The sequence below is a fragment of the Pseudochaenichthys georgianus genome, chromosome 23 (genome assembly GCF_902827115.2).
Source record: "Pseudochaenichthys georgianus chromosome 23, fPseGeo1.2, whole genome shotgun sequence".
Taxonomy (NCBI): Eukaryota; Metazoa; Chordata; class Actinopteri; order Perciformes; family Channichthyidae; genus Pseudochaenichthys; species Pseudochaenichthys georgianus.
In genome coordinates, this window is record NC_047525.1 from 12113926 (window position 1) to 12141028 (window position 27103).

The window sequence follows — 27103 nt, forward strand, 5'->3', positions numbered from 1 at the left end:
CTCATTTTCACCCAAAGTCTCTTGACAATTAGAAAGAGATAAAATAATAATGGGATAAACACTATAAAATATTTTATTAAGCAATGTTTGTTCATTGTTGAGTCCAACAATATTCTTTCTTTGAAGCCCCTGAAAGCTTTATTTCCCATGATAAATATTACTTAATAATATTGAATATTCATGACTGAATAGGCAATAGTACATACCTTTTTTTAATTTAATCAGAGATTAAAGTTTAAAAACTCAGTTTGATTGACATGAGAAGCCTGTTGATATGAGCAACCAACCCAACAACTGTTTTCAGATTTGATTTAAATACTATAATAATAATAATAATAATAATAATAATAATAATTATAATAATAATAATAATAATAATAATAATAAAGTATGTGACATTAGAGGAGCTCAGAAAAACAGCAGATTTATCTTTCTTGCAAAATAAACAAAAATAAACAAAACTGTGCAGAAAAGAGCTTTTAAAACAAAGTTTGAAGTTTTACGTTAAAATTATTTACTAAATTTCTTGAGAAAAATTAATTAGATTTGATTATATTTTTTTTAAAGAAAGACAGCCATGAGATCACATCTCTTAGTAAGATGGAAGACGTTGTCGGAGAGAACATTTTCTTTTTTTATCCTGCCTGATCTAATCCCGAGTGATAGCTCTCTTTTTCAAAGGAATCCCCAGGTAACACAGGCTCAGACAAAAACAGAATGAACTCCTTTAATAAGAAGTATTTCAGGACTTGTGTATATATGTCTGTGAATATGTGTGTACATGCATTTGCTCCAAAGTGCATGATTGATTGTAATTTAAGCGCCTAGCAACATACTCCCAGCTCTCACCTTGACAAAATCAATTTTCCATACTCTGAGAAACTCCCCCAAAACCCCCCCTTCATTCCTCTTCACATTTGTCCAATCTCTCTTTCATCACATTACCTCAGACAGTCCTCTCCACCCGACACAGAAGTGCTAAGGAAAGATAAGGAAATCACGAAGCGGTGCAGTAAAAAGGCCCGACTCGTGCTACTTGTCCTCCGTCAGATGTCTGCCTTTTGATGAGAGGTAGATCAACCACATAAAAAAAAGAAATTATAGGCGCCATGTTCATTTTGCATCAAACTTCTCCTTCTTTGTACTTTCAGAGCTGGAGGTGCGTCTGCAGCTCATTTGCCTTTCTGTGAGGGGTGGGGTTAGTGTTTGATCTGTGAGGTGGAGAAATGACCAACACTCTCAGAATAATGATACAGAAACAGAAGTATGCCCAGAGTTAACCCTGTGCCTTTTGTATGGGAGATATTATTCCTTCATTGTCCCGCCTTTCACAATTCATGACAATGCCATGTCTGTCAAATCATTTTAGGATTTGAGTTAAAACCACATTTTGTCAAAGTGACTCGAGGTCATTTTAACTGTCTCATTGAATTCCCCCCCTTCCTATGGAGGAGCATATTTTGATGCGTTTTTTAACAAAGCTGACTCTCCAGTAACTGTAATGTCAACTTCTTTTTAAAATAAACTATCAATACTGTAGATTATACCGTGAATCTGTGAATAACAGATACAGTCCCTGGGCTGCTTGGAAAGACCTTTAAGAAAATAGAACAACAGAGGAATATCATGCAGATTTTCAGAGTCCTGGGGTATTCAGAGATGTAAGCGTTTCCAAAGCTATTGGAAATGTATGGAGTGGAGGAAGCATGATGCAGCCGTAACCACATCATGCTAGCAGTACAGCATATATACTGCCGTTTGTATTGGCTGTTGTGTTCTGGAGTTTGCTACTGTATAGCTATTGCTGAACCCATTAGTGGACTAATAGATTAGTTGATGGAAAAACTCAATAATCTCCAGCTATTTTAAATATTGATTCAAGAAATTGTTCAAGCCGATTGGCAGTAAATTATGTTTCCAGATGCCCAAATATGGAGCTGCTTTTTCTCTGTTTGATTTCATATTAACGGGAATATCTTTGGGTTTGGACTGACAAACAAAACATTTGAAGGCATCTCTTTGAGAAACTGGGATGGGCATTTTTCACAATTTCATACTTGTTAAGGCAAAACCACAATTTATAAAAAAAATAGTCCTTAGTGTCAGACCTGCTTACCTGTTTCATTCAGTGTTTCAGTTTATGATAACCTCTTTAGAAGGATAACGCAATGTAAGTGTTGTTACTCAATTGTTAATTCTATGTTACAAGCCAACATTCACAAAAAACCAAGGGAAAAGAGATAACTGACTGCCACACGTTACAAACAAAGGTATATCCTGAGGTTCTAGGGAAGTGTGGCTGTGTGATAAACCAAAATACTGTAGTGTTATTCAAATCTGCGTTGAAGTAAGAGGAAGGTGTCTCACAAGAAGTTGACATTTTTGCTCAGTTACAATGATTTGTCTCAATCCCACAAGTGTCATGTTCTTGAAAGCCTTATTTTGGAAAGTACGAGAGGCACCACAAAGTCTCAGGGTCGTCGAGTTATTTATTAGAGACAAGTAGCGGCCCGGTCTTTCTCTTCCTGGCGGTGAGGAGAGCGATAATCACATGGTGTCAGTTGAGGAAAAGGCTACTGTAATTACGGTTGTTGTCGGTCACCCCTCTGACAGCATTATGACTTACTGTAAGGACAGTATCTCAAGGTAGTGAAACGAGACACTCTGTCCACACAACATGATAATTACAGTGATTGTATCAGTGCTCACGTTCTTCAGCTTCATGCCGCTTAAAGCCATCTTCCATACATTCCTGTCGAGAGGGACATACTGTCATTAACTGGTGTTACACAAGAGAACAATTATTGATGCTGATGTCATGTTCATGATGTTTAAACATGTTCTGCTTGTGTCGCAAAGCCACATTGAAGGAAATGCAGTAACACATATTAAACCGTTTTTATCTCAGCTCTCTTTAACTGCAACATAAACTTTGTGTGTCTATTTCTGCTCTAATCTGTGTTCTTGTTGCCGTCCCGCAGATCGTGGCCTTACGGGAACAAAATGCTCACATTCAGAGAAAAGTGGCTTCTGGGGACGGAGAGGACATACTGGAGGGAAGTGAGGCTCAACAGAATCTCCATGGCAAGGTGAGACCTCTCTGACCACACTGATAACATATATTTTATGTTTTAAACATATCAATAGACAAAACTGTTTTATTCCCTTACTTTGTAGGAGTGTAGGAGGAGAGTCTTTTTACCATTTGGCATTTGTCAGCAGACTGGAGTTGGTAAAGCTCAGTATCAATTTAACAAGGCAAAACAGTTGATTATTAAGCTCACATAGCAGATATAACACAAAATGAAATCTGTTTATCAAGCAAGCATTTTACCGATTTGGTTTGCCAAATGTACCCAGTACAAGAAACTACCATAAACCTCATAACTAGTAGAAAACAAATCTTACATTTTAGACTGACTAGTACAATTGTCAAAAATGTGTGTTAAATATGACTCAAACTAGATGATCTTTTCATTCGTCTAAGAGCTTAAAATAGGAACACAATGAAAAAATGTCATTCCTGAACAGGACAAGGCATTCAAGCGACACAATGTATTTGCTATTCTCAATTCATTGGACATAAACCTTACATTGTCACTATGGATCTGGATGCATTGAAAGTCTGTTTATATATGCACAATATGAAAAAAACTCTTTTAAAAATTAGGTCTAAGTTTTCATTTATTTTCCTCAAGTTACCTCAGTGTCAAAATCCCAGTTTATTGGTAATACACAGCTCAATGCGTTCCTTCTGGTGCTTATTTGCCAGTATAACATCTTAAAAAGGTTTCCATACATTCAGTTGCCAAGGTGACCCACAGCCAGAAGTGACCTCAGCACTCTGATATTATGCAGCAGCACACGTGGACCTGCAGAGCTGAATACAAATCGCTCTCTGGTTATTAATTTAGAGACAGAGGAGTAACTGCTTCCACATTAACAAAAGTGACGCCACATGAGAGCCCAAAACAGCTGACTCCAAATCCCACAGCAGAAACCCTTCAACATGCAGACACAGCATCTACATGTTACACAGGACACCTGGGTGGATCAATGGAGAGGCGTTGATGACTTACTGGAGGGGGAGAGTTAGGGGAAGAAAGTCAGCAGTAATACAATGCAGGCTGTGTTGTGCAAAGGTACGGGCTAATGAGGTGATGGCTAGACAATTAAGTTAAAATGTACTTGAGATGTAGATGAACAGCTGGAATGTGTTGAGGTGAGCCACAGTGACTGACAGGGATCAGATACAAAATGATATCATTTTAAGGTTAACATTTGAAATGATTGAGACACTTGCAAATGACAATGGAGTACAAACGTGAACTATACTTGATGTACTTAAGATTTAATTTAACTCGTTTGAATTTTAAACTGAAAAGACGAGATTTAAAACCTTAAACAATTATATCTGAATCTGAAAACATAAAATCTTTAAGGAAATACGTCAAATATTGTATTTTATATGAAAGTAAAAAATGAAAATAATAACTATATTCAAAAGGTCGAAACAATATTCAAATTGAAAAAAAAATGAAATGCTTTTTTTTTTTAAAACATTTTTATATTGAACAGTTTAATTTCTTTCTTTCAAATGATCAAAACTATTAACTTAGATTTAGTTATATTTAGTAAATAATGATGAGAATATAAAATCAGAGCCCTTTAACTAAAATATAATTTGAATTAGAATTGAAATCAAACACTTTCACTATACTTAACAAGTCACTGCTGATGAGAGGAAACCATAAAGTGCATCTTTGGATGGACGGGGAAAACAGAACTGAATTGACAGCGGCTGTCATCAAGGAGAGGTGCACGTCTCCCCTCTCCATCCCACGTGTCCTTCAGGCGTCATTAATGTGACAGGCGGAGAGGGGTCAGTGAGAGGGGGGGGCAGGAGTCAGAGTGAATAAAGCTAAGCTCATGAGGAGCGTATTGACCCACGGAGCTCTCAGACCGTCAGCACAGACCTGGATCTGCTGATAAGCTGCTAATGCAGTGTGACCGACGAAGCCCGCTTCACCATTTTCATTTTGTATTCAGTAAACATCCAGCAGGTCCTGGAATATTTGTATCGACCATCACTCTTATAGAACAGATTGACTGGCTTACTCTACACCTAACTGAAACAAAAAGAGAAAACTATAGTTATATAGCGGTAGATTTCCTTCAACATTGTGCCAAACCAAAAGTTGTAAATGTTAAATAAGATATTCACAAATGCTTTTGATTGAGTCGTTGGTTTGAACAGTATTCACATTTGTTTTATATTTGAGTGAGTTACTGTCAAATAAACCCCACTGAAAAATAGGCCTCTACCAATGGGAGGGTCAGCAGTTATCCCCAGCCACATTTAGCAGAAACAAAATACATTTGCTCATGTGGGTGCAAAACTTCTCTCAGGTAATACACAAAGAGAACATTCAAACTATGTGTTATGAAGCAGGTGTTTAAAATGTTATATGACTAAATAAATATTGTTTCCGCATTTTCAAAATGTATCCTCTGTGGGACTGTTAAGATGTTTTTACAATAAAATCTAGCTAAAACCTATAAATTGGCTCTTTTTGTGAGAATGCCGGAGCAATGATATTCAAATCGGTGGTCTGATTTAGTGGGTCTCGTCCCCTGCCCGGGTTTATCATTGATCACAGGCAGCAGGCAGAGGACCCAATTAGATTTGCCCTCACAGATGGATGGCCGAGGACAGGCAGCTGGGCCTGAAACACCAGAGAGACAGAGAGAGAAATCACTTTACTCAATCTTCCTTTCCACTTGCTTTACCATAATTACATTTGAACTTAAAGACCAAGTGTCGCTATTTAAAAAGCGTTTAGTTTAGCTGATATCACAGTTGTTTTCTGATGCCTCAAACCCTTCCTCAAGTCAGATCTTTCTAGTTTCCCCATCATTAATCTACCTCATGCAGAGACCCGTGCAGTGAGAACTCAGCGAAACCTAATCATATTTCTAATGCAAGTGTCAAAGCAATTTCTCCAATGGAGTCTGGAGTGATTCTCAGTCGTCTTTGTCACCATCTCAAATCAAAGCAGGGGCAGAGTCGGCTCCCTAACATGAATGTATTAGAGTGCTAATGTGTGTACCTCTCAAAAGAAGAAATAGTATCTGAAGTAGCAGCAAGGCTGATTTCTCAAGGCTTACTTGAAGCGAGAGCATCACAGGAAATCAGAAATTAGTTTTCCACCTGGTTAATTTCCACATGCTAATGTGAGTTAAATACCTACTAATTCTAGAGTTGGATGTTTCCAGTTACTTTTAACTTTTAGTTTCAATGTGGATAAAACAGGTTTTCAATAGAGAAATCTGTAAGAAAAAGTGCTGTTTGTGGTATACTTTAAAGCACTAGATGTTAACTTGGCTTAGTGCATTTAAGTGTCCTCCTGTATACCAAATAATAACAAGCCAAGCATGCACATATTCATCAATGAACACTGCAGCAGCAACAAAGACACTGAAGATGACACTAAAAACCAAGATGATGATATGATTGTTCACTGTGTTCACATTTAGGATGTTTAGACTTATGAGGACCTTTTTAGTTTTTTCTATGAACATTTTTTATTTGATCTCATACAGTAGTTGTATGACTTTTTTTGTTATTTGTATTACTTCAAAAAATGATGACAACTACTTTTTCTTAAAATATCATGATTCTCTACAAAAAAATACTAAAATGATTACAACTTGTTAATAGTAGACTTTGGACTCAATTCACAAATTATAACCAATTTCATCTTTAAAATAATATTACTTATTTATTTCACATTTTTAACATCTTTAAGAAATACAGTTGCCAGATTCCTGAGTAAGCTTTTTGTAAGGCCAATGAAAAACAAAGATTTTTTTTTTGTCCAACTAAAGCTAAAGGTTGCTCCTCTCTCCCCAGCGTCTGTCCAACGGCTCTCTGGAGTCGGTGCACGATGCGGGTCAGGTGGTGGAGCTGCAGGACCTGCTGGAGAAGCAGAACTACGAGCTGGCCCAGATGAAGGAGCGCATGTCCTCCCTCTCGTCCCGCGTCTCCGAGGTGGAGCAGGAGCTGGAGACCGCCCGGAAGGACCTCATGAAGTCGGAGGAGATGAACCACAAGTACCAGAGGGACATCAAAGAGGTTACAGCACACACACTCTGGGGACAGGGAGAGGCACACACACACACACACACACACACACACATTTGCAGGGGAATAACGGTTGCAAGAGAGACATCAAAGACAGCAGTGGCCTAAAAAAAGCTTCTATTTGCATATGCTCTCACAATCCCTATTCATGTGTTCCTCACACACACAAACACACATAGTGTAAGGCACACTGCTTTTTTAAAGTACACAATTATTAAAAAGCCTGTTTCATACAGTTATACAAATATGCAACAAAAATACCAACAGTTAAGATAAGAGATTCTAAAAACCACAAAACAAGAACAAACACTGAAGCATAGAAAATAAAATGTGTAGCCATAGTAGTCACAACAAAAGGGGGTTTAAATGAACTATATATCATCTATAAGCCCTGTACCTTGCAAGAATATTGCTATCGGAGATCATACCCTCTCGTATGCACTCCTTAGGAGAACCTCTAAGCACATGTGATCGTGTCTCCAATGGCAAAATGTCATACGTTTTTCATGCCATGCTAAAATATGGGGGGCTCTGTATCCGATTAGTTTAGTAGAGTAGAAATACCGAAGTGTAGGAATACTCTGTTAAAAGTAAAAGTCCTGTATTCAAAATGTTACATTGTACAAAAGTATTGGCCTCTTAATGTACTTTAAGCACCAAAAGTAAAAGTACTCATTCAGCAGATTGGCCCATTCACAATCATATATCTGAATCTACAAATTAACTAAGGGTACCACATACATGTAGTGAAGTAAAAGTGAAATATTGTAGTGGCAGTACAAAGTAGCAAAGCATTTTATTTAAGTACAGTACCTGAGTGAACCTACTTGGTTATTTTACACCACTGCCAGTAGGCAACCTACAGTATACACATCTCAATGACACACTCTGACACAACAACAAATAACTCCCAAGAAACAAGCAGCTGCCACTGTTTGAATCTCAAGCACCATTTCAAGCTCGAGTGGGGCAATGTAAAGCACCAACACAGACAGTTTAATGCCACTTTACGGGACAAATTAGACTGTGTGTGTCATGATACAGTGCAATTAAGGAGCCCAATCATAAGCCCATGCAGTGGTCGTCAGTGTGAATGCCAGTGAAGAGGACTGCATATGAATACACGCTGATATATAGCCCTCGGCTGGAATTGCTATTGATTGCTATCATTGCAGGCAGACATGATGATTGTGGCCTGGTAAATCAGACCAACCCAGTGTTCTTACCTCCTCTGAGAGCAGCAGTTTGTTCAGCTCTACGTGGTTTTAAAAAACACAGGTGCATGGGTGTGCGTCATTCAGGAAATGAACTCTCAGAGCTTCAGAGATAATGTTGCCCTCATGTTTCATGGCAGCAGTGTGAGATTGTGATTTCTAATTTATTAAGCTTTATTGTTTATCATTTGGTATTTGACATGTTTCTGGTGTAGATTATACTGTCATGTTATACATACAGTGTAGAGCTAATCTGATAACAAAAGCTTCATTGCTGCACCGCTTTGTGTTTACACACAAGAACAAAAGTTATTTGTCCACAAATGATGCTGTAATGAAGTTTTAGAGCAGTGTAAATGAATGCTTCTGTGAGTATTAAACCTAGAATTGCCTTGTTGTTGAAATGTGCTACATAAAAACTTCCCTTACCTAGAATCCGAGCCACATATGTCTCAAATATAAAGCTGAAATATGAAACACACTGTGCAGCAATCAGAAACATACTCTTCAAAATACTTAACACTGGAACACATTGCCCAAATAGTTTTAAGAATGCTCTCATCTTTGTTTTCATATTTCCGTTTTGCTCTGATTGCTCTGACTATGTGTGTCTGCATGCAGGCCATGTGTCAGAAAGAGGACATGGAGGAGCGCATTGTGACTTTGGAAAAACGCTACCTGAGCGCCCAACGAGAGTCCACCTCCGTGCACGACATCAACGACAAACTGGAGAACGAGTTGGCCAATAAGGAGGCGTTCCTCAGACAGGTCTGTATAATGCAAGAAAATGTTTATAAAGTCCATGTGAGTGAGAAAGAGGGTCAGTGGGAGCATCCATACTTGATCATGACATTGCAATCCTTAGAAGTTTTCACATTGTTGCTTCACAAAACAGTTATGGGTCCAGGTGGCTGAAATGACATGGACCAATCAGAGCTGAAATGCCTGACGTGTTTCCATATAATATAACTGGATTAAATTAAATTAAACATTCAAGCAGCTGGTTGTGCTTCCTGACAGTTAACAAAGCCCATAGAGGTTTGTCAATGAGAAAACCTCTTGACATTGTGTCAAATAAGGTCAGAGGAAATTACATCGGGAAATCATTTTGATGGTTTTTAGAAGCAGATGCTCACGGCTGAAAGTTTTCTTTATAACTTGTGAAATGCTGAGCAATATGAACAAACAACGACACAGATTTATTCGCCTTTTGATGATTCTTCGTGATTCATCGCAACCAATTAGACAAATTGCCTGGCCACAGAAGATTGAGTGACATTTTCATGAGCGCCGGCTTAAGCACCAGCTGAGCTCTGAGAAGATAGAAAGAATGTCACTCTAATATGAGCAGAGGACACCATGAGACACGAAAGCACCCTTTGACTTTGCTGTGAAGAAAGTTGCAAAGACACAGAATTGACTCTGTTAACGCAATAGGATGACATTTTGCGAAATAAAAAGTATTGCGGCGAGTTACATTATCAAATTTGCTCTCATATAGTCCAATAAATATAAATAGATTAATAAATGAAGGCTACAGCCAGCACATGTTAACTTAGCTTAGCACGATGAAAAGAAATGGGGAAACGCCTAGCTTGACTTAGTCCAAAGTTATCAGAATCTGCCTTTGAGCACTTAAAGCTCACAAATTAACAGTGTGTCTTTTTTATTCAATCCATACACAAACTGAAGTGTTATGTTGTTACCAAAGAACAGCGTAGTCTTTTCCAGGCTTTATTCTAACTTAAGCTAACTTGCTTTTTGCTAACCTAAGCTAACTGGCCAACCCAGTCTCACGGCATTTCGTGTTATAGTCACGAAATTGAATCTATTGATTCGTGTTCACGAACACGATTTCCCCCTTTTTTTCTTGTCACACAGAACGATTTTAAAAGCAATGTATTTCTATTGGTAGTATGTTTCATGCCTGCAACACGACTTTTTGTCCGGTCGGGTCTTGGAAGACCGGAAGCTGTGTGGTTCATAAAAACATGTTCTTACTCAATATCAAGCCACGATTATTGTTTGTATTTAAAATTGTGTGTGTGTGTGTGTGTGTGTGTGTGTGTGTGTGTGTGTGTGTGTGTGTGTGTGTGTGTGTGTGTGTGTGTGTGTGTGTGTGTGTGTGTGTGTGTGTGTGTGTGTGTGTGTGTGTGTGTGTGTGTGTGTGTGTGTGTGTGTGTGTGTGTGTGTGTGTGTGTGTGTGTGTGTGTGTGTGTGTGTGTGTGTGTGTGTGTGTGTGTGTGTGTGTGTGGCCCGAGCGAGCGAGAGACCTTACGTGCATTGTTGTTGTTGTTAGCATCTGGTGCTAGCTAGCTGCGCTAACGGATATAAGGAGCTGTTTAAATGAAAACAGAGGAGCGACATTTCGCCATAACTGCACAGAGCACTTGACTTGATGCAGGAAGCCAGACAGCGGGACATTGTAGGCGAAGTCAGCACACTCATGATTGCAGCAACATGATTGCAGCGTCTAGGCAGCTCCCGTTCGAGCATATGCCTTGAGTTGCACATAGCTCCAACGATCCAACACACACACACACACACACACCATTTGTATTGTATTATTGTATGAGAGGTTCCAGGTTGTTGTGTTTAATATTCATGAGAATATTTGTCATTGTTCAAATGATAATAAACATTAGCATAAAGCATATTTATCCACTCATATGTTGATAAGAGTATTAAAAACTTGAAAAATATTCCTCTAAGGTACATTTAGAACAGATAAAAAATGTGCGATTAATTTGCGATTAATCGCGATTAACTATGGACAATCATGCGATTAATCGCGATTAAATATTTTAATCCACTGACAGCCCTAATTTATTTCCCTCAAACTCTGTCCTCGCACTCAAATAGTGCCCTCGCACTCAAATTAGGCCTGCTTGCACTTAGATGTGCTCTGCTTGTGCTCAAACTGTACGCTTGCACTCAGATATATTGCTGCTCAGAATTATTCTGTGCACGCTCGAAACTTTTTCTGCTCTCAGAATTATTCTGTGCGCTCGAAACTTTTGTGCAACAATCCTGTCAAAATCCCTCAACCAATAGGAGGCCAGGTGTCCTTGCGGGTGCGTTCGCTTTACTTATTACAGCGTCCCGTCAGGGCGGTTACTCTTTGGTTTATAAACTCCAGCCTTCCACGGCTTTATAACATGTACTTCACTTGTTTGATTTACAACTTGTTTTGGGGGGGGGGGGGGAAGCACAGTTAGTATATATATATATATATATACCAGCACCTTACATAATAACTACGTTCAGTGGCGTACTGGGACTAAAAATCAGCCCGGGAATCTCGACCGGCCCTCGTTATCGCTAGTAAATTGTCAACGGGAGGAGGGGGCAGCGCCATATAGAGAGCTCTGGGAGGGGGGATTGCTAGTGACTTTTCCGACCGGCCCACTTCTTCCTCCAGACTGTTGTTCTGCTCCAGCACTGTTGTGCTGCTCCAGCACTGTTGTGCTACGGCTTGGTTCGGCCCGACGCGAAGCGGAGTGTCGACAACCATATTGTATAGATATTCGTATATCACGGCCTGAAGTGAGCTATTGCATTTATAAAACGGTTACCACGTGTGGCTGGCAATGTGAAAGAAAAATACACACTCCAATTTAAATAGTTTTTATTATTAAATAATGATGTTCAAAATAAAATAGTCCCTCCGTTACCTTCTGCACAAAACATAGTGCGAGGTGGTTGCTATGCAACAACAATAACAGCTAGAGAACATAATAGACAGACAGCATTGTCGTCGTTTAGGTGCTTTTTTTTCTGGAGATAGGCACTTCTCAATCCACTCCTCCATAGTAAGGCCACCCCGGAGGTCGAAGTTAACCTTAAATGTTTCCATTTTAAGCTTTGTTAGTTAGTTAGTTTCGTGACGGACGTAATGTAACAGTTGTAACCATATGGTTGTAATGGTTCTCAGACGCGGAGGGATACTGACTTGTGAAAAGTAACTACAATTATACCCGGGATATACGCTCATTATATCACAACTAAGAAACATCAGATTGCTTGATTTGAATTGTCCGTTTTACGGACATGTACTAACTGTGCTTACACCCCCCCCCCCCCCCCCCCCCCCCAAAAAAAGTTGTACAGCGAAGTGATGTACATGTTATGTTATAAAGCCGTGGAGGGCGGGAGTTTATAAACCAAAGAGTAACCGCCCTTACGGGACGCTGTAATAAGTAAAGCGAACGCACCCGCAAGGACACCTGGCCTCCAGGTGGTTGAGGGATTTTGACAGGATTGTTGCACAAAAGTTTCAAGCGCACAGAATAATTCTGAGAGCAGAAAAAGTTTCGAGCGAGCACAGGATAATTCTGAGCAGCAATATATCTGAGTGCAAGGCGTACAGTTTGAGCACAAGCAGAGCAAATCTAAGTGCAAGCAGGCACTATTTGAGTGCGAGGACAGAGTTTGAGGGAAATAAATACATAAAGTATGCTCTCAAATTTAAATACCACGCTCTTGAATAAAGATAGGGAATAACCCCCATATGGATGACTCCAGTCTAATTATTTAGTGGGAATGCTGTTTACAGCATTCCAACTAACTGTTCTTCTACGGACACATTTTTATTATTATTATTATTCCGCCGGTATTTTGGCCCTCTTCTCCTCCCGCATTGAACATCGCAGAAACTCCGTTCAAACATCAAAACGTTCAGCTCGGTCGCGAATCGATGGCTTTTAATTTTCTCATTCATAACTTTCATAATTCTAGAGATACATCCCATAATACATCACGTTTTTAACATTGAAGTCAATGGAGGAAACCTTCAACTTCAACAAATCTTCATGCGACTTCAACTGCTAACTGTTCATTCATACTTTCACTCAGAAACCTCATTCCAACTTTCAAATGTTACAAATCTTTCTGACATTAGTCGCTATAAGTCCAATGGACACGGTCCAATCGTCCCCCAATCTTCAATTGTATATCACCGGTCCATGCCTCAACAGCTCTAAACCAAATCTGAGATCTCACCATATGTCGTTTCCATGGAAACGCATCCCTCGCCATAAAACATGATGTCGCTATAACTCCTATGCAAATGTTCAAAAATTGCTCAAACTTCACAAGTGTGCTAACAGTCCAGCCGTGAAGACATCTACGGGACAGTTTTGAGATTTCTTCAAATGCCGTTGCCATGGCAACACAATGCTCGCCTTGAAACACGGTTTTCTCATAACTTCAGTGAAATTACTCCAAACAGCCCAAGACTTCACAGGTTTGGTAACGATGCAGCCATCAACGCATCTAAGCGTATTATGGGGTGTCATCAAATGCCGTTGCCATGACGACAGATCATTCGCCATCAACTTAGTTCAGAAGTTTGCGGTTCAAATATTCTGCTGCTTTTCCAAGCCTTTTTACTTTCTTTTCTTCTCTCATAACACATTCAAGCCCCCAGTGTTCATGTATCATTTCAATCTAAATTCTTCACTTTCTTCTTACACATTTCATTTTAATCTAAATTCTTCACTTTCTTCTTACACATTTCATTTCAATCTAAATTCTTCACTTTCCTCTTACACATTACATTTCAGCATAGCAGTTTAGCGTCAGCTTTTCAGCATAAAGCATTCCCACTAGCAATTTGTTCAGGAATTGCATTCTCTCTCTGTCCCGATGCTTTTGGGAGCAGAGCATCTGGCGCTGGAGGGAAAGGCTGCCAATCCAGCCCCAAAAAAAGAGTCTTTAAAGTGATCAGAGCCTGAGGAAGGCAGAGAAAAAAGTCTTGACACGCAACAGGGAAATAAAAAGCTCTTGGTGGCAGTGTCACAGTGCATGCTGGGATTCATTTCCACCTTCTAATCTATTTGAATGCTTAATAAGGGCAATTACCGGTTTCTGAGGACTAAAAGTTGCCATTGTCACTCTTGGCAAGTGCCGGGCTACTGCAACTGTATTCTCACTCTGTCATGGTGCTATTTTAGAGAAGGGTTGAGGCTCGCTGCCAATGCCTTCAGTAGCCAGTCCTCCTACGAAATATATCTGTGATTCTATTTCTACCAGGCCATGACGCTCTGCTGACATTATAAAGATAAATACACATTCACCGAAGTCTTTTTTATTCATAAAATGGCTGGTATAAGGTGAAGAAAACACAAATATCATATACTATTCTCAATTTAACTTCACGGAAATGCTGGCATTTATTTTGAACAAGCTACTGAAAAATACTACTTATTTCTACTTTCAACTCTTTTACAATAGCTATCCTATTTTGGTAAGAAATCTCCTTGTTTCTTTTATATGTTCTAGTTTTATTTGATTTCTGGGCTTATTGCGGTAATTGCAAGCTCATCACTTATGCAATTACATAAGGGTTAACATTTTAAATAACAAAGCAAGCACACTAATAAAATCAAATAAGTACACATCCATGGTAAAAACATTTTTTTAAAGAAAAATGAAAGAAGATTCTGGAAAATGCATTTCTCTTTATTTTCTTGTGTTTTGCCATCAGTACATACTGTTGTTTTGTTTGAACAGAAATATAATTTTCACTTACTAAGTCAGTTTCTATTCTATCTTTCGTGCTTCCAATGTAAAGCTACTGTTGATACAACTACTAATAAAAGGCTTGAAAGACATAACATTTTAAGACAATTCCACTCAAATTCTATGGGAGAAGTAACAGTTTGCAAAATCTTGTAAAGCTTCCAAATGAATATCTACTTATGTTGTGTGTGTGCAGATGGAGGAGAAGAACCGGCAGCTACAGGAGAGGCTAGAGCTGGCAGAGCAGAAGCTCCAGCAGACCATGAGGAAGGCAGAGACGCTGCCGGAGGTGGAGGCTGAGCTGGCACAAAGGATAGCAGCCCTCACCAAGGTACCAACACACACGTACATAAACACACGTACTGTTGACACATTCCCAGAGATGCGCTCGTCTCTTCATGTTTTCTATACGTGAGTGTATGTGTACACGTGGTGTCATGTCATGACCTTTCAACATGTCCCTCTCCTCTCCCTCGGCCACATAGTCTGATTCCAGCTCCTCCTCCTCCCCCGATGATTATCACTTTGTTATGGAAGCTAAACTCGAAGACATGAACTCCATTCTTAGGAAGGTAGTCCCGCACGGAGTCACAGCTAATGCCAATATTGTAGAGAGCAGATTTCATTCATTTATCTTATTATTGTTTTTGGTGGCGAGCGTGTTTTACTGGGGCTCTGGCTGTTTCACCACGGGACAGCTGCATGGCTAGCCTGGCTGGAGCTCTCTTCCTCTTTCATTCTGTCCTTTAGTGGCCTCCTTCTCCATCTAGCTCTCTTTCCTGTCCTGCTTTAAAACAATAAACATCCATCTTTGAGTTATGGGTGGAGGCTTTGGCTTGTGTCGTCGCCACAGCTTTTCTTTGTTGCTCTCAGCCTGTCAAACATTCAGATCATCGTGCCCTCTTTTGTCCTGTGTGTGCTGTTTCTTCCATCTGTAGGCGGAAGAGCGTCACGGGAGCATTGAGGAGCGAATGAGGCACTTGGAGTGCCAGCTGGAGGAGAAGAACCAGGAGCTGCTGCGGGTGAGTCAGCGAGGAGAGGATGTGTCAGGCAGCCACGCCCGCTGCAGGGGCACGACACACTGTCTGCTTCATCACACTGACACCAAATCCATGTTTCACACACTCAGTTCGTCAAATACACACATAGGATGCAATACTATGCTACTTATTTTAGATCACATTAGCATCGCCATTGTCTTTGCAGCCACATTTTATAGTATCATCCCAAAATGGCAGTTTAGGAAATACATGTCTTATGTAGTTGTAACCTCTGGGCTCACAACGTTAGTGGTCCTTCTTGGAGAAACAGTAAGCATATCTGGCAGGATAGAAACTTTAAGTTAACCCTGCATTGTTTAAGGGCATGCAATGTAGTATACAGTGACAGCTTGTGGGGGTAAAGATATCACATCACTAACAAAATAAAAGTAGAACACAAAATGGTAAATGTACAAAATACCACCTGTACTGTATGTCTTAACAATTATTTCATTAATTCAAGACTACACATTTCTTGTTACCATAATATTGTTTGCAGTTAACCTTCGAGTTTATTCTCTGAGGTCACAATATTTGTTTACTTCAAAAACAGTATTTCTGGTTGTACCTGGTAAACTGATGCAATAGATTTTGGGGGTTCATGTTTAGAAAAAGTCAGTTGATATGACCTTGAAATATAACTCTTTAATTGTTTCCTTGACTGCCTTAAGGCTCGACAGAGAGAGAAGATGAATGAAGAGCACAACAAGCGTCTGTCGGACACGGTGGACCGGCTCCTCACAGAGTCCAACGAGCGACTTCAGCTCCATCTGAAGGAGAGGATGGCAGCGCTCGAGGAGAAGGTTCAAGATGGCTGCTATTGTCCTTGGAAACATATCTATAAGCTGTGTCCAGTGAATGTCAGGAAGAGGTGGTATTTTTCCCCTCTAACTTTTTTCTCCATTTTCTTTGCAGAATTTGTTAATCCAAGACTCTGAAGGTTACAGAAAACAGTATGAAGATTCAATCCATGTCAAAGTAAGTAAGCTCTTACATTTATGATATAAGGTTGCTTGATTAACCTATTTTTAATGGGAAGATAATCAGGTTGGTTGTGGCCATTTACATTTTTTTTATAAATATCTGAAGTTATATGCTCATAATCTTAATGCGTAAGTATTTTCCAAGCAGCATGTAAATATTCAACAATGTGAAGATAATAAGCCACAATGGCTCTCAGCTATGTGACTCCACAGTGTTGACGGGCAGCAATATTAATAATTTACTTCAATGATAATCATTCTTTAGAGTTTAATATCATCATAATATCATCGTTCTATAATGGCGTCTTTTGTCAAATTGTTTTGTGCAGACACATCTGGCAGAGGAGATTGATAAATTGAGATCAGAGCTGGACCAGTTCAGATTGAGGGCAGGATCCCTCACAGAACCCACCCTGTCACGGTAGGTTGGCTGGCTGTGGTGTGTGTGTATTAAGGTGTGGCTTAATACACACACACACACACACACACACACACACACACACACACACACACACACACACACACACACACACACACACACACACACACACTATGTTTTTTGCAGGCTAAGTATACTATAGAATTGAAGCCATATGTGATTTCAAACCACTTGACCCTGAAAATCTTCACTATACAATTGACTGTCTGCTACGTTTTACAGACAGATAGAATAAGGAGAGGCTTTCTGTGCCTCATCTGCTGATAAAATATATTTTACTTCTTAAAAATAACTTTTTATATGATATTTTACATAGCTATTACAGTTAAGAAAGCATCTCCATTACTTTGTTATTTGATGACATTGCCTAAGATTCAATACAAATCTAATAAAACCTGTTCTTAACATGCAAAAGATCTTCTCCCAGCAGAGGTGCTTTTATTGTATCCGTCACTGATGAAAGAATTTGCTCTGCGCTATTGTTAGAATCACTGCTTTCACTGAACGCTCCGTATCTATTCTTGGATTGTCTTTTTTTCCTGCTGCATGAAGATCTAATATTACATCCCTGATGTGTTGACAGTAGCTGGCTTCATGTCCTGCATATACAAGCAATTTGCAGCAATTGGGGCATACATAATGCTCGCTGATCCTTCAAAAGTACACTGTACACAACACAATTGTTACAACTATTACTGCACTTGAAGAACCAAAACATGAGATTTGATTTGTTTGTCTGCATAGCTGAAATGTTTGCCTCATCTTTTGTAATCAATCAACAACAAAGTACCTGCATAGGATGAATCTCTTCTTTAATGTATCTCGATGTTTTTATGAACCCACATTCATATTAAGTTGACATGTAGGATTACTATGGATTTTATTTTTCTCTCAGGTCTCATCTGGACACATCAGCTGAGCTCCGATTCTCATTGGGATCTCTGGCTGAAACCCAGTCGGACCACTACCGCTCAGCCAAGGTCATCCGGCGGCCAAGGAGAGGTCGAGTGGGTCTGCATGAAACCAAGGTGAGGCAGGGAGTCTTCTTCATATTCATTTACATGTGTTATCCATGAAGATACAAACTCAAAAAAGCAAGAATCCTGCGGGTACATTAGTTTTGAAAAATTATTTTAAGCACTTCTGCATTAGTTTCTTAACCTTTTCTAAATATAGTTTTTCTACTTTCACAATTTGTAAGCTCTGTAAAATCTGGAGAACTTTGAGGCCGTAGCCAATTATTAAAGTCTCCAATATATTTCATGTTCAATATGAATTAAGGGCAATTTTACCAGAATTATGATATGTACTGGGAGAGATAAAGCCAAGTTTAAAAGGAGATCTGGTCCGTCATACTTTTGCTGGATCATCTAATTCGTGCAGTTTTGATGACGAGAGACCGTGCTTCAGGGCTGGCGTAGGATTTTCTATGTTGTTACTGCGAAATGTATCATCACCAAGAGAGTAAACAGTGGAGGAGATCAGCTTGTCTCATCTCTTTTTAAAGTGGCTCACAGTTTGATTTAATGAGCCAGCAGGGGAAGAGTCCAGACGAGCCTCTCCCAGGAAAGAATTACTTCTCTTCAGCAAATATCAGTGTGCTGTGCAGAACAAACCATGAATCATATCGTGTCCCTTTAAAGCTCAATTAAAACTTTAAAGTAGTTAACAAAAATATTATGTTGCATGCTTATTATGTTGAGACAATAAAGACATAGAAGTAAGTTATGAGGATAATGTTGTTTGCTACAAGTAAGGCGTAAATAAAATGTGTTTCCATAATGTTGTCTGTAATATGTAAGTTATTAGGAAACTAGTTAAGTTAAGTGTAGGTTAATTTACTTGCAGAACAAATGTCTCCTACAAATATTGTAAGAACATAATTTAGTCACTTTGGATAAAAGCGCCAGCTAAATATATTGTATTGTAATTACCTAATAGCTTCTAATAAAAAGTTTCATTAAAGGACAGAAATGTTATTTGAAGGAAATATGTTTGAGTTACCTTAAGGATAACTGCAATTCCCCCAAGATTTGAAATGTATTCAATTGAAATCCCCTGTGTTCCTGTGCAGGCTAAATCTCTGGGGGAGCATGAGTGGCGCTCGCAGCAGCTCGGGGTTCTGGGCCATCACTTCGAGAGCGACACAGAGATGTCGGACATCGATGACGACGACAGGGAAACGATGTTCAGCTCCATGGACATGCTCTCACCCGGCGGACACTCTGATGCACAAACGCTGGCCATGATGCTGCAGGAGCAGCTGGACGCTATCAACAAGGAGATCCGGTACCTGACACAGTGTTCATTTCATATTCATGTGCTCCTATTCTGCTTTAAATCAGGTTCGCACTTGACGTGTTTTAAAGATGAATTCCCAGGAAGCTGTGCATTCTTTTGTGTTTGACTGCGGGGTGACCGAGCAGATTACTCTTTCTGCATGGCTTTTTGGAATGTCACTGTACCATCACTCTTCCTGTTTATGAAACCATAGACACTACATGTTTCAGGAAACCCGCGTCTCGCTTGTTAATGCTGTAATTACCTTGTGCTGATAAGTATTCATAACCCCGCAGAGGCTGTGCACAGTTCTTTATTTCAAGGGTTCTTAATGTGACTTTTGGTCTTGGCTAATTTACATCCCAATCGATAGACACAGTGCCACATTTCTTTCAGGAAGAGTTCATTTAAATCTGATGGCAGATAGGGATCATGACTGCAAGGAGCAATCTCTGCTAATTACAAAATTAAACCCTCGGTATGGCTGAAACTAATCTGCCTTTTAGCCTTTTATCTCCTCACTTTGGCCTTCAATTAGTCCGCCTTATACTGTAGGTAATTAATGGAGTTTGTTACAGAAATCTCCAGAAATCTACCTCTAAACTATGTAGCCGAGATACTGATTAAAAGATTACATTTTTATATTTCAAGCTGGAAAATATCGCAATTGCATGTTACAATTTCTGTATACGCTCTGTATTGCAAGATGTTCCTGATGCTTTGATTTATGACCTTTGTTTGTCCATACATGTATTATCCCTTTAACTACATTAAAGAAACTCATTTCTTTACAGGGAGAAGAAGTGACATGCTAAATCTGAAAGCAGTTTCGTTTTTTAAGTGGAACAAAAAACATAAAGCCCACATAAATAAAGATTATTATACAAAACGTTCAAAATAATTATTAAAGGAATACGTATCATTTAAATTATAATTCATCAACTCATTTATAATCTGAATCACCTTCGAAGGCTGATCCAAGAGGAGAAGGAGTCGACGGAGCTGCGGGCGGAGGAGATTGAAAACCGGGTGGCGAGTGTCAGCCTGGAGGGCCTGAACCTGGCTCGCATGCACCACCACGGAGCCTCCATCACCGCCTCAGCCACCGCCTCCTCCCTCGCCTCCTCCTCCCCGCCCAGCGGACACTCCACCCCCAAGCTGGACCCTCGAAGCCCCGCACGGGACATGGAGCGCATGGGGGTCATGACACTGGTGAGCTGCTGTACTACAAGTAGATCTCCTCTCCATCTCCACAGGACTCACCTGAAGGTTCAGGAACAGATTGACTAGCATATTACTCACTCTATTTGTTTTTAAACTGTCAAAACTTGTTACTTCTTATAAAGTATACTCATCTAATCTGATCTAATTTAATCCAAACCAAATCAGCATTTTCTTGGATGTTATAATAGGATACAACAATAGAATAACCTTTTCTTTAACTATTAGTTGAAGCGTTATTCAGCCATTTGTATTTATTTTGTAAGTAAAACACATTATTACATCAATTGGGTCAAACTCATACAGAGAAAAGGTGAGATATCACAACTGTACTGAACTGATTCCCATTTTTAAAGTGTATACATATATTGATACATTCAAATGTTCGATTGCATACATATTTTGATATTAGAATGTCCTTCATTTAAGTTAGCCGTAGGGAACGCCAGGCAGATTAGAACATCTTAATCTTTACAGTAGGTGGTGCCCTTGTTTTAGTTTGTTGGAGTCTCGACATGTTTCGACTAGAGGTGAATATGTTTATGAGCAGTCAAAGAAGCAGGTAAATATGCAGAAGCGAGAAGAGTTTGTATTTGCTTGTATTTGTCATCTTCTGTTTATCTTGGCGAGCCTTACAGTAAGCCTCCAGTGTTGTAAGATATCAGGTCCAGCATCCAGAAGCCTCCAGTTTTGTTGCAAAAAAATCCATACAAAATCAACTATATTATTACAAGAGCAACCGCTAGTTTGAAAAATGACCTTGTGAGGAACCCAATTACAAAACATGTCTGACTCTTATTTGCAGTGCTGTGATTTAAGTCCTTAAGGGATTTGCTTTCCTCACATCACACAGTGGTGTTGATTTGCGTTTGAGGATAAGAGTTCTTTCAGGGATTACAGATGTCTTTTTAGATCATACCACTTTTGCAAGTAAGTGGAGTTACAGTAGGTGTTTTCTATAATGTGTATCTCACTTCCTTGTGCAAACGCTACCATATGTCCATAGCAGCTTATGTATAATGCAACTCGATAGTCAAATTACGTTTCTTGCAGTTCCTCTAAGAATAGAAAATGATATGTTCACACTCCAGATGTGTCTATTACCTACATAAATATTAACATATGTTCCCATAATCCCCCAGACCAAAAGAAGTGTGTGCTTCATCCAGAAGCTTTAATGGAGCAAGGCTTTGATTGTATTGATCAGTGAAACAACATGCTTACCTTTATTCTACTTTATTGATTTATGAGTTGATGCTGTGGTTTTGGACAAAGGCTCAAGAGCATCGTAATGTGTATGATGTTATACAAATGTTTTCTTTTCTCTGCCCAACAGCCCAGTGACCTGAGGAAGCACAGGAGAAAGGTACACACAGTATCAACTCACTGTTTAATAATATGATCGCTATGACAACACCTTAGATAAATGGGTGATTCACAAACCGAGGGTCACGTCTAACGCCCCGTTCTTCCTCTTCGTCCCTCAGATAGCAGCGGTGGACGAGGACGGCCACGAGGACAAGGCCACCATCAAGTGTGAGACGTCCCCCCCCACCACGCCCCGCACCGTCAGAATGACACACACACTGCCAGCCTCCTCGCACAACGACTCACGAGGGTAGGCATCAGCTGTACAAACATCCATTTTTGTAATCCTGTTGTCGGAGTCTGGTATTAATTCATGTTTAGACTTCTTACTGCCAATTTCACAACTATTTATTTAATTTACCAACTGATTAAGAGAGGTTTTATCTAATTGTATCTCTATCTCGGTTGCTAATAATAGTCTTTCTTGTAAAATTGTAAGGTTGATATTTGGATGGGAAATAAGATGTGTTATTCAGAAGTAGCTGGAATTTTGGGAGGCATAATTTGAACGTCTACTAGAAATAATCTGGGTACTTTTTCAAACATGAAGCACAGGCAGTAGGAACTGTATTACATGAGTCTTCAGTAAGAGCGTGGATAAATGGGCTTAGAAAAGCAAAGTCGGGGAAAATGGCAAATACTGCAAAAAAGAAATGGTAAGTGAGGTGATGATTCTTGAAGAGGAATTAAATATATTCAAAGGTATGTAAACGTTGGCAAACCCGCTATTAATAACCCTCTATTCTGTGTGTGTGTGTGTGTGTGTGTGTGTGTGTGTGTGTGTGTGTGTGTGTGTGTGTGTGTGTGTGTGTGTGTGTGTGTGTGTGTGTGTGTGTGTGTGTGTGTGTGTGTGTGTGTGTGTGTGTGTGTGTGTGTGTGTGTGTGTGTGTGTGTGTGTGTGTGTGTGTGTGTGTGTGTGTGTGTGTGTGTCAGGGTGGGGTCCTCTCTGGAGGCGGAGGGCGGCAGCGTCGGCAGCAGCCAAGACTCCTTGAGCAAGCAGCCAAAGAAGAAGGGCATCAAATCCTCCATCGGACGGCTCTTTGGCAAGAAGGAGAAGGGCAGGATGGGACATATGGCACACAGACATGTCATGGTAGATCCACAAGGTGGGCGCTGAGTCTTGCTTTAACAATAAGGATCGCTTCAGATTAATCATACAACAAATTGCCATGTGGTATAAAAATTGTGGGTTTTTTACGGAATGAAATAAAATAATGTGGTGCAGTAACATTAGGTCATCCATCACATATAAAATCCTACATACTTGTTTGAAAAACTATTTAACAGTTCTAAAAATCAATGCTTTACTCTCATCAAAAAACACTAATAGATTGATTGCTGATATACAATATGAAACTATTGACATTTTTAAATGTGTCAATGATTCAGGACTTGCATTCATACTGACCGCAAAATACAAATACCGGCTTCAATTTATTCTATATCTTTAATTTAACTTGTTGAAGCCTGCAAAAATGTATCAAAACCTGATAAGAAATTGAGGGGAAACTATAACTTATTATTGTAATCATAGGCAAATATAATCAAACATTTTTTTCATATTATATAGTATAGGTTTCAGTTAGTATTAACTGATATCCGGTGTTTCTCCTCTTCTCTCAGCCACCATGATGGACCCAGACTCGGGCCAGGAGATGGGCGTGGGGAAGCTGGGCACTCAGGCTGAGAAGGACCGCAGGTTAAAAAAGAAGTAAGCTTTGTCCTCAGAACCACATCACTATTCCTCAAAGCAGACACACACTGGTGCCTTAGCAGAGTCTTCAGATACACAGCTACACATATTAAGTTCATGGTCACATTTAACAGAAGCTTTGTGTCCGATGTGACCTTTGACACAGACAGAGGCTATCTCCCTCTACTCCTGTGTTTACCTCCAGCTTTCTCTCTGAAAACACAGCTATGCAATAACATCACCCCCTCTGAGGGAGGATCGATAGAAAGCAGGAGCCGGATCAGACTCGGAGGAGTACAGATCGGCCTCGCTGTATTCAGACGCCATATCAGACTATTGATCCAGTCTGAAAACACTATTCATCTCACACAGATACTTTGGGAGCTATAGAAGCCTCGCCCAAAGATTACACTCACACATCAGGCGTGGTCTGCCCTGCAGAAGGAGGAAACCCCTTTTGCAAATCTTTCAACAGGAGTGTGTGTATGTGTGTGTGCGCATTTGCCATGCCCCTGTGCCAAATGATGAATGTCATTTGCTCGAAGTGCACATTGAGTTGTCATGACGATTAACTTTGCCTCCCATGTAGTCAATAGAGAGTATTGTGTGTTGTACGTTGACAAATGTGTTGTTTTTCCTCCACGGCACTGACCTCTCCATAGCAGTGTTTCCGGGATTAAGGCCGCACCACCACCTTGCATCTTGGCGCCTCCTCCACACTGCATGCCATTGAGCTGCCTGCACTATACTTCCATTTCAGCATCTTGATCGATCAATACCGCTGTGGTTTCTCATTGTGTGTTTTCTACTCTTATGTATCTTCAAAGAGGTGACCTGAATGTATCTGAGCATCTGAATGTAAGGCCGTGGAGGGGGTCTTGCTGTGTTTCAGTGCATTTTCTCATTTCCTCTGCTGCACGAGATGTGGTCAGGACTGCATTGTAGAAGACGACTTTTTTTAAATTATTTGACCGGTTTACAGATGCTCCTGTAAACAAATGTCCAGCATTGTGAGATCTGTGTGTGTGTGTGTGTGTGTGTGTGTGTGTGTGTGTGTGTGTGTGTGTGTGTGTGTGTGTGTGTGTGTGTGTGTGTGTGTGTGTGTGTGTGTGTGTGTGTGTGTGTGTGTGTGTGTGTGTGTGTGTGTGTGTGTGTGTGTGTGTGTGTGTGTGTGTGTGTGTGTGTGTGTGTGTGTGTGTGTGTGTGTGTGGGGGGGGGTGTGTGAGCGCACGTGATTTTGTGTAGAGCCGTATCTTTCGATGCCTATTGACTCATTAACATTGTGTGTACTTTTGTCTCCCCGTCGCTCTCCCTCTTTCTCTCCCTTCTTTGCTCTCTGATTCTCTCTTCTCTTACCCCTCCTCTCCCTCTCATCATCCTCTGACTCTAACAAAGCGGGTAAGTTGTGAGGATGTATAACTGACCTCCTGGATATGAAACATTGTCTCAGCCATTTTGCCCTGTCTGCCATCTCTTCCTGTCTGTCTACCATCTCCCGAAAAGACCAGTGCCAAAGCTGACGTCTCTTTTCTATCTGTGTATCTATCTATCCTTCATGGCTGTTAACGACGCCATTGCGTTCTTTCTTTTCCTTTTTTTCGTTTACCATCTGAAGACGTTTCTTCCTCCCTTTTTACAGTTCAATGGCAGCTGCATCCATGGCTGGACAGAGAATGTGCTGCCGCTTAAACTGTGGTGCAATTTTTACACCCGGAATGTCTTCCTCTCCTGTATATGTGTCTCTATCTATCCGTGTGAAATAACCAGCTGTAATATCTGGTTATGGGAATGTCAAATTTTGTTTGTATGATTTGTCATAACTGTTTCCTTACTTCCCTTTCCCCAGCTATGTTCAGTGGATGTATTTGTCCATGCATTAGACCTGACCTGAACATAAAACATGAGCTATCTCCCCATGTGCTGCATAGATAAGACAGTGAATGTACTGTACCTGGTTGTGTTTTGGACCAACACATTTCCTCTGTATGACATGTATGCTGTGTTTAAGAGCCCTTTCACTGTACTGAGGCCTTCAACGCTCAGAGTGCTACATGTATCATGGTTATTACTGAGTCTACTCTTTCCATTCTTCAACAACACGCTCAGGGAATGTGTTGAAGAGATGTTGTTATGAAATGTGTTCACTAAATACAATAAGATTTCGTTTTTTGGTCTGTGGGTGTGAGTATGAGTGTGTTTCCTGGTCCCATGCTTGTCAGGCATTTTTTGTTTATAAGTCCTCAGTGTCTGGCAGAGTGTGGGAGGATTGAACACAATACAAATCTCTCTGTGCATGGCAGACCAAGAGCATCTATTCGATGCTTTTTGTCGATACGTTGCAATTGACATCAATCTGAGTCTGCAGCGCCAAGTGAGGGAAAACAAAACGCAGCTCAGCCCTCTAGGCAAGGCAATTGTATCTATATAGCACTTTTCAGCACGTGGCGATTCAATGTGCTTTACAGATTAAAAGCAAACGACATTTAAGAACAAATACAGCACAAATACATTATTAAAAATTCATTTAAAAACAGGCATAATAAGCAAAGGTAATGAAATAAATTAAATAAATACACAGCAGGTACAGAATACATGACTGAAAAGGCATACTGTAGTGTGAGTATGGGCAGCTCAATTAAAAACAGCGGCAAATAGGTGCGTTTTTAGTCGGGATTTAAAAATAGGAAGTGTTTCGGCGGATGTGCATGATTTAGGCAGTTTGTTCCAAATTGTTGGGGCATAATAACTAAAAGCTGCTTTTCCATGTTTAGTGGTTATTCTCGGAACAGAGAGCAGACCCGACCCAGAAGACCTGAGACTCCTGGATGCTTCATAGTGATGGAGTAGGTCGTCTATATACCTCGGTCCTAAGCCATTTAGTGATTTAAAAACTAGCAGTAGTATTTTTAAATCAATTCTTTGGCAGACTGGAAGCCAGTGTAATGATCTCAGAACCGGAGTGATGTGATCCACTTTTCTAGTGTCAGTGAGTACTCGAGCAGCAGCGTTCTGAATCAGCTGCAGCTTTCTGATAGATTTTTTAGTGAGCCCTGTGAATACACTATTGCAGTAGTCGAGTCTACTGAAAATAAAAGTTTTTCTAAATCCTGTTGCGACATTAGTTTTTTAATCCTTGATATTGATTGATATTGATTCTTCAGGTCGTAGTATGCAGACATAATAACTGTTGTAATGTGAC

The 27103-nt window shown here is 40.0% G+C and overlaps 1 protein-coding gene across 8 annotated transcripts in view; it reads left to right on the top strand.

Moving 5' to 3' along the window:
* ppfia2 (PTPRF interacting protein alpha 2) overlaps nucleotides 1–27103 on the top strand; it is a 178633-nt gene that overhangs the window by 136133 nt on the left and 15397 nt on the right. For 4 of the 8 annotated variants that reach the window (XM_071201806.1, XM_071201809.1, XM_071201805.1 and 1 more), the window contains exons 6-21: nucleotides 2982–3089; nucleotides 6914–7135; nucleotides 8980–9126; nucleotides 15077–15211; nucleotides 15819–15902; nucleotides 16592–16723; nucleotides 16836–16898; nucleotides 17233–17324; nucleotides 18238–18370; nucleotides 19417–19631; nucleotides 20594–20834; nucleotides 22180–22209; nucleotides 22331–22461; nucleotides 23145–23317; nucleotides 23835–23922; nucleotides 26676–26747. In XM_071201806.1, coding sequence (XP_071057907.1) covers nucleotides 2982–3089; nucleotides 6914–7135; nucleotides 8980–9126; nucleotides 15077–15211; nucleotides 15819–15902; nucleotides 16592–16723; nucleotides 16836–16898; nucleotides 17233–17324; nucleotides 18238–18370; nucleotides 19417–19631; nucleotides 20594–20834; nucleotides 22180–22209; nucleotides 22331–22461; nucleotides 23145–23317; nucleotides 23835–23922; nucleotides 26676–26747 — 2066 coding nt within the window. The remainder of the gene's footprint in view (nucleotides 1–2981; nucleotides 3090–6913; nucleotides 7136–8979; nucleotides 9127–15076; nucleotides 15212–15818; nucleotides 15903–16591; nucleotides 16724–16835; nucleotides 16899–17232; nucleotides 17325–18237; nucleotides 18371–19416; nucleotides 19632–20593; nucleotides 20835–22179; nucleotides 22210–22330; nucleotides 22462–23144; nucleotides 23318–23834; nucleotides 23923–26675; nucleotides 26748–27103) is intronic. The other 4 variants (XM_071201810.1, XM_071201811.1, XM_071201807.1 and 1 more) reach the window with 3 other exon arrangements.